At 43.4% G+C, this 8,518-nt stretch overlaps 1 protein-coding gene across 1 annotated transcript in view; it reads left to right on the top strand.

The window, feature by feature from the left end:
* Positions 1–4,115: 4,115 nt before the first annotated feature.
* LOC144681463 (host cell factor 1-like) overlaps positions 4,116–8,518 on the top strand; it is a 105,011-nt gene continuing 100,608 nt past the window's right edge. Inside the window, exon 1 of the mRNA XM_078543055.1 lies at positions 4,116–4,312. Coding sequence (XP_078399181.1) covers positions 4,153–4,312 — 160 coding nt within the window. The 5' untranslated portion in view covers positions 4,116–4,152. The remainder of the gene's footprint in view (positions 4,313–8,518) is intronic.

Genomic DNA, 8,518 nt, shown 5'->3' with positions numbered 1-8,518 from the left:
CAAGTCCCTAACCCAAATCCTTAGCCTATGCAAGTTTAATTATCTCTGTAAATAATCAGTTACTGCTGTCAGCCCTGGGTTCACTACCAGCGTGAAGTGTACTCCTTCCCCCAAAAATCTCGTGTGCCACTTGTTTCCTACAAATCCCACTCTGCACAGTCACCCAATTGCTCGGACAGATGCTGCAATTGCAAAACAAGAATAAACAAATCAGCCAAGGTTCAGATCCTGTTCCCAGATTGGATGAGGTCTGATAATCACACTCCAATAGCTGGTATAACACATGAAGAACAACTGGAAAACGGTGAACACCAACACTCAGGGAGGAGCCAGGAGAGTTGGAAAATGAGCAAAACTGTTATCAAAGCTAAAGTTGTCAATATTGTTTGGGATAAATAAAGAGAATATACTCTTGTTATGGCTATTATTCGATTGCAGTTAACTTAGCTAATAGTTTTTCTAACATCCAGTGGTTGCACAGAGGAAGCAGCAGATTGGGGTGCAGGGGTATGTGGAGTAAGGTTGAGGGAGGAGGTGAAAACCTGAATCATTTGGATGCTGAGTTTGGGGGCGAGCAGAACCCCATTTACTGTTATGCCAAACATTCTGGTCAGGCACTTGTAACCTTTACCAAAAGCTGGAAACGATTGAAAACTATCCATTCCTACTTCTGTTTTCAGGTAAGAGATTTTTTTGAGCACCTCTGTCTCTGTATGATGCTGTTGTCTCTATTATGCTGTTCATTCTAATCACCAATGTTCCTTGAAATGTCTTTAATCAATCTTGTTCAGTCAAATGAATCCTCTGCTAGTAAAAACAGTGAAGACCAGGTTGACATGAGTGTACAGGCCAAAGGGCAACACTAATATAAGTGATATGGTCAAAAGAGATGACAATAAAAGAAAATACTGTGTATACTGGAAATCTCAAATGCAAACAAAGTGCTGGAAATACTCAGATCAGCCTATTATCTGTGAAGAGAAAACATTAACCATTGCACTAAAAGTAAAACTGGCACATTAATTGATAATTAAATCCAAGATTAACAGATTTAAAATTTTAATTGGTTTTTTTCAGAATTTTTACAATCCTAACTCTTTTCCATCTGAAGGTGAACAACGATTAGATAACAACCTGTGTTTCTGCTCTAAATATGAATGGGTGCATTTACCAATTGAACCACCAGAGAGAGCCCTTGGATTATTTTCATTCATCCTGCGGCCTCTGATTACGTTGACAATTTCAGTGCTAAATTAGGAGCAGTTCTGTGCTGTAAATGCTGGATTGAAAGTGCTGAAGCTCACTTCACATTGGAGCCTTGCAGCAGAATGGAAAAACCTCAACCCATCTGTCATGGCTAGGTCTTGAACCATGGCACTAGGATTCAAACCAGCTATTCTAATATGTGGTCAAGATTAGTAGAGTTGGAATTTTGGAATTGTTCTCAATTTTTAAAAATACATTATTTGGAAATTAGTTTTATAGTACCTCCAATTCATTCAGAAGGACACTCTACCGTGCCCTGGTTGATATCCTCACTGTTACAGCCAATGGTCATTATTTGATTTGATTATGTGCTAGTTTGTGTGCACTGCAGATGAACCAGAGTTAGAGGGCCAGGGGGTATATTTCTCATACTTGTTTTCAAATCCCTCTGTGGTTTCACCCTATTTCTGATTTCACCCAGTCCCACAACTCTGCAGGATATTTGCACTCCTGATTATGGCCTCTTGACCATCCCCAATTTTAATATCTCCCCCATTGGCAGTCTTGCTTTCAGCTGCCTGGGCTGTAAGCTGTAGAATTCTTCTTGACCTTTCAGCTTTAAGAAATTGTGATTTACAAAAAACTGGTTTTATAATTTGGTTAACAAAACATCCAGCATTTGGGAAAATGGTTAATCGGAGGGAAGGAGTTTCTGCTATCCAGGTAAAGGAGCTTCTAAATGCAAAACTGGCAGGTGGGTGCAAACTGTAGTGTGACAAATTGAGGTGAGCTGTTTGCATTATAAGTTCCCATGTCAACATTTATAATGATTAAGTGCAGCAAAAAGTGTGTGTCTATGTGGGTTTGGGTTTTTTCCTTTCCATTTATTCTACGTCCTGTCCAACATTTGTCCCTCAACCAACGTCACAAAACCATTGTCCAAAGACAGCCTTGCACTTGTGTAGTATCTTTCATGACCTCGGGATGTGCTTTACAAACAATTAAATACTTTGTTGAGGTATAGTCACTGTTGTAATGGAAACACAGCAGCCAATTTGACAACAGCAAGCTCCCATAAATAGCAATGTGACAATGACCGGCTAATTTTTTGTAATGTTTGTTGAAGGATAAATCTTGACCAGGGATAAATCAGGACATTTTGGGGTGGGGGGGGAATCGCCTCTGCTCTTCAATATAATGCCATGAGATTCTTATGTCCATGCGAGCAGGTAGATGGTGGCTTGGTTTAACATCTCATCTGAAAGACAGCGCTTCTGACAGTGCAGCACTCCACTAGTAATGCACTGGAAGTGTCAGCCTTGATTTTTGTTTTCCAGGCATGGAGTGGGACTTGAACCCACGACCATCTAACTCAGGCAAGTGTGCTACTAACTGAGTCTTGGGCATTTATCATGTTGCTGGTTGTTGGGATCTTACTGTGTGCAAACTGGCTACCATGCACTAAGTTACAACAGTGACTACACTTCAATAAAGTACTTCATTTGCTATAAAGCACTTTGGGTCCTGAGGCTGTGAAAGGCACTTTAGAAATGTAAGTCTATCTATATGCATGCTCTCTCTTCAGGTACTGTAAAAGGGTATTGGCAATCATGGATGTCCATGTTAATCTTGTTCTGGAGGTGTATGTCATCTTTGTTAGTGGTGCATTCATCCAATTTACAATGCTCCTAACCTCAATTTCTTTTACCACCAACTTTTCCCATCAGCATCAGACTTTCTAAATCAAGAAATTCCAGCCGTCTCTTCCTGATCTTGGTCATTTAAAGTTCTTTTGGTTTCAGATTTTACCAGCACCTCTTCATTGTTAACGTGACATGTCCACTATGTACATAAAGGGTTTTTTTTATTCCATCTGATAACTTGAAGCCACCATAAAAATCAAAGTATAAAATGTTTGTGTTCCCTAATAAATAAATATATCAGATATTCCTATGTAATAAGTGGCTCCCATTCCCCCTCCACTCCCCATTGATAAAATTCACCCAAGTAGCATTTCACTTTGCTACATCATTTTTCAACAGGACCCAGGACGAACTATCCAAGTCATCCGCCTGATTGCAAAAAAAAACATTCCTTCTGACGAATGAGTTTTACGTTGTATAACCTCCTGAACAAACATCACCTTTTTTTAGAAAATGTCAGAGATTTTCACCCCCACCCCCCCCCCCCAAAAAAAGTTAGTAATGGGGTCTTTCTTGTGTCCAAGCCTTTGTATGGGTCTTCATAGGTGCCTAACGTATAGGCCTATTCCAACAGACGATTTTGTTTTCCCCTGAGTGTGTATTTAAGGAAACCGTCTTCGAGAGTTTATTTATGTTTAAATTAATTTAATTTAAATTCCGACTTCTTCATTCTGGGGTCTTTCCCTCTGCGGTATTGTGATCATCCGGGGACTTATTCCTCATTTTTCGGTGTCTGCCCATAGTGCCTGTAAAATAATTATTGGACAATATTTGTCACTTTCACATTATGATCACGGTTTAAAAAGAACCTATCCCCTGCAACGAATTGTAACTGATTTTTTTTCTTTGCAAAAGTGAAATAAGTCACTCTAAAAATACACTAAGAAAAATTCCATAACCCCACCCTCTGGCCTGTTTTGACATCCGGGTATTAGCCCTTTACGGGCCCCGCCTTCTTTTAGTGGGTCAGCACTTTTGCCTGAGAAAAAGGATCCCGGGAAAGGACAGTGGACGTCATCTGTTTGAAGTTTGAAACGACGTGGAAATGAAATAAATTTTATTTGAAGAAGAACTGAAACGAGAGAAGCGGGTTTGAAGCGAAATGTTTCCCTGGATGGTGGATGTTACAGGCGTAGGATTGGGGCAGCCCGGGAGGGAGGGGGACCTGACAGGGGTCCTGCGCTGACAACATCCGGGCTCTGTTCTTCTTCACCGCCGCTTTTTCTGGGAAAGCGGCGCCAAGATGGCGGCTCCCATACTCAAATGGAAGCGCGTAACCAACTCGAGCGGGCCGGTACCCAGGCCTCGCCACGGTCACCGCGCCGTTTCCATTAAAGAGTTGATGGTCGTTTTCGGCGGAGGGAACGAAGGGATCGTGGACGAGTTGCACGTTTATAATTCAGGTGGTTTGAATAGTAATAATATACCGTAATGTTTTTCTTTCCCCCCCCACTCTATCTATCTCTCTGTCTCTGTCTCTCTCTCTTCTCCCCTCCCAGACGTGGGAGGAGCGGCTGCTGTTGGAAGTGGCGAGTGCGCGCGCGCGCACGGCGGCTGCTGAAGGGAAGGCGAAGCAGCAACCAAGATGGAGCGGGAAAGAGACTGGGCCGATTGTCGTCGCCGCCGCTGCCGCCCCTCCCCCCTCCTCCCTCCTCCAACCCCACCCCCCCTCACTCTTTCGCCGGGTTCCGGCTCAAAATGGCGGCCGCGCGAGCGGCCCGGCCCCGACGGACAACCCAGAGCAGAGCGCGCCTTTTGGCGCCAAACCCCCCCCCTCCACCCGAATCTTTTCAAAAAAAAAATACAACCTGCGCGTGAGACATTCTCACCCGTTAAAACAAATCCTGAGGTAAAAGTCGGTTAAAACTCCCGACAGTGGGAGCGGTTAATCGAGCAAACGTCAGGATTTCTCTTCACCACCCCTCCCGCCCCCTTTCCTCCTCCTCCTCCTCCTCCCCCTTCAATAAAAAGGGCTGCGCGCGGTTTGAAATATTATATAAAAAAATACAATTCCCCAGAATTATTGATGAAACGTTTTTACGTGTTTTTTTTGTTTGTTTTGAAGTCGATATGATTTGGGGGGGGGTTAGAGAATCGGTCACTTTCCACCGGTTCTCTGAGCTGCAGAGGCGACTCAACATGGCGGCGCCCGGGTGGCTCAGCTTCTTGTTTTGTTTGTGGTTGTTTGCCGAGAGCAGTTGTCCCTTTAACCCCCTCGGTTAAAGTTATTATTCGGGTGCTGGTGTGTTTGTACCCAGTGTTTTCCAGTGGGAACTGCCTTGGTTTTATAACCAGTTTTCTGTCTGTCTGTCCCTCTCTCTCTAATGTGTACAAACGGCGCCATTTCTGTTTGGTTGTCAAGGGAAGAAGCTTCATCCTGTGTAGAGGGAGGTTTTAAACATAATTCAACATCCTCTACAGTAAAGGAAGCGAGACAGTTGCAACAAAAATCATTTTGAAATGCAATTTTTTGTTTTATAAATCTTTTTTTTATTTTGAATCAATCTCATCCCAGGCAGGAAATGATGCATTTTTTCTCTCTCTCTCTCTCTCTCTTCCCCCCTCAAATTGAAGTTTATATTTATCTTTCACTGTTTTTTTCTTGATTACGTTTCATTGATCGAGTGAGCTCCAAGATTGATCGTTTTATTTGGCTGGCTGCATTGCCCACCTTGTGTTGGAATGTTTAGTTCAATGACTTTGCAGAGAATGCTGCAGTCAGTGTGAGATCCAGCCTTAAATCATGCTTGCCAAAAAGTTCCCGATTTTTTTTTCTCTTGGGCATCTTGAGATGCTTCTTTGTTCTTTGTAAAAACTGCCTCATTAGTTATTAAGTAGCACGATATATGGACAGTTTCATTCCCTCTGCTGTTTTTCAAATGTTGCTTTCCCAATTTTTTTTTTTTGAAACATTCGTGGATTTACATTTCTAGGTGCAGACGTTAAAATTTGCATTTCCCCTAAAGTTGCTGAAAATAGACGCTTTTTAATGCAAATTGTATTCAATTCCTCAGCCCCAGTTTTCTTCAACCTAACCCCTGCTGGGTTACGGTCCCTGGATGTTCACAGCCTTCCAATAGCCACTGTTCATGTGGGCTTTTGACAGCAAGAAGCATCACATCCAAAACCGATCTTTTTCTCAACTGGTGGTCATAATAGCAGTACAAGTGATCAGGAATTGTTGATTTTTTTTCATAGCCCTAGCCATGGGGACCAAGGCCAATTTAAACAGTCCCTTCCTGAAACCCGAGTACCCAACCCTGCTGTGGGTCTGTTTTTCTTTCTCCTTTTATGTGGGGAATGCATTTGGAATGCAAGTCTTCACAATCTAATGATCAGAAGTGAAAATGCTTGCTGATTTTTAAAACATTTCCTCCCTAGTCCAGATTACGCATATTGTAAAATGCCAAAAGTGTGCAGGGCAAAAAGATTTCCTAATTCCACATGTTTTCTTGGGTTATGGAGTTACGTCATTAATCTGCTCTGAGTTGTGAATTTGTTATATAAATTTGTAAGTGGAAGGAATAGAGACAGGGATGAGAGGGGTGCATGTGCACATGTTGTTCCCTAGCCACGAACTTCATCCCTCTCCCTGGTCACCATATGAGATTGAATCAGACTGTTTGCAACCTTGGTGTTGTATTTGACCCAGCAATAATCTTCTGACTATCGCCAAGTTCGGCCTTTCTGTAACGTCACGATTTTCACCTCTGGATCAGCTCACCATCTGCTGAAACCCTCAGCCATCCCAGTGCTACTTGGAGGCTTGACTATTCCATAGCTGGCTTCCCATATTCCACTCTCCTTGAGCTTGAGCACATCCCAAACCCTAATGCCCATGTCCTGACTTGCACTAAGTCCGTTCACCCATCACCCTTGTGCTTGATAACATTGGCCTGGCAACACCTTGGGTTTTTTAAATTCTCATGCTTATGTTCAAATCCCTAAATTGCCTTGCCCCTCCCACCCCTTCCCTATCTCTGCAGCCTGTGAGATCTCTGCATGCCTCCAATTCTGCCCTCTTCCACCCCTCCAATTTCAATCACTCCACAGTATTCCACAGTGGTGGAATATTTACACAGCAAATTGTGATTTGGATAAAGAGAAAAGGGGAGGCTTATGGCAGATACTGAGGGCTCAAAACAGCAGAAGCCCTAGAGAAGTATCGAATGTGTAGGGGGGAACTTAAAAAGGAAATTAAGAGATCAAAAAGGGGGCATGAAAAGACATTGACAGGTAAAATTAAGGAAAATCCAAAGTTATTTTACAAGTACATTAAGAGTAAGAGGATAACTAGGGAAAGAGTAGGGCTCCTTAAGGACCATAGTGGTAATTTGTGTGTGGAGCCGGAAGGCGTAGGTAGGGTTCTAAATGAATACTTTGTGTTGGTGTTCACAAGTGAGAGGGACAACATGGGTATGGAAATCAGGCAGAAGGACTGTGATATGATTAAAAGAAATTAGCATAGAAAGGGAGGAGGTTCTAAGTGGTTTGGCAGGCTTAAAAGTAGATAAATTTCCAGGCCTGGATGAAATGCATCCCAGGCTGTTGAGTGAGGCAAGGAAGGAGATAGGGGCGCTGGCAATAATTTTCAACACCTCTCTGGCCACAGGAGAGGTGCCAGAGGACTGGTGGACAGCCAATGCGGTACTGTTATTCAAGAAGGGAGGAAAGGATAAACCAGGGAACTACAGGCCAGTCAGCCTAACCTCAGTGGTGGGGAAACTATTGGAAGCAATTCTGAGGGACAGAATTAATCTACACTTGGAGAGGCAGGGATTAATCAGGGATAGTCAAGGCATGGTTAAGGGGAGGTCATGTCTGACCAATTTGATTGAATTTTTCGAAGAGGTGACCAGGTGTATAGATGAGGGCAATGCATTTGACGTAGTCTACTTCAGCAAAGCTTTTGATAAGTTCTCTCATGGGAGACTGATAACGAAGGTAAGAGCCCATGGGATCCAAGGCAGTTTGGCAAATTGGATCCAGAATTGGCTGAGTGGCAGGAAGCAGAGGGTGATGGTTGAGGGGTGTTTTTGTGACTGGATGCCTGTGTCTAGTGGGGTTCTACAGGGATCGGTGTTGGGCCCCTTGCTGTAAACTACTTAGACTTGAATGCAGGAGGGTTGATCAGTAAGTTCGCGGATGACACGAAAATTGGTGGGGTGGTAAATAGTGAGGAGGGTAGCCTTAGTTTACAGGAGGATATAGACAGTCTGGTCAGATGGGCTGGCAAATGGAATTTAATCTGGACAAGTGTGAGTTGATGCACTTGGGCAGGACAACAAGGCACGGGAATACACAATGAAGCACTGGAAAGCACCGAGGATCAGAACGACCTTGGTGTGCATGTCCACTGGTCCCTTAAGGTAGCGGGACAGGTAGATAACGTGGTTAAGAAGGCATATGGGATACTTGCCTTTATTAGCCGAGGCATAGAATATAAGAGCAGGGAGGTTATGCTGGAACTGTATAAAATGCTGGTTAGGCCACAGCTAGAGTATTGCGTGCAGTTTTGGAATCTGCATTATCGGAAGGATGTGATTGCACTAGAGAGAGTGCAGAGGAGATTTACCAGGATGTTGCCTGGGCTGGAGAGTTTTAGTTAT

This window comes from Cetorhinus maximus, chromosome 6 (genome assembly GCF_964194155.1).
Source record: "Cetorhinus maximus chromosome 6, sCetMax3.hap1.1, whole genome shotgun sequence".
Classification (NCBI taxonomy): Eukaryota; Metazoa; Chordata; class Chondrichthyes; order Lamniformes; family Cetorhinidae; genus Cetorhinus; species Cetorhinus maximus.
Note: the sequence above shows the minus strand (reverse complement) of the source record. Positions and strands in the feature narration are given on the sequence as shown.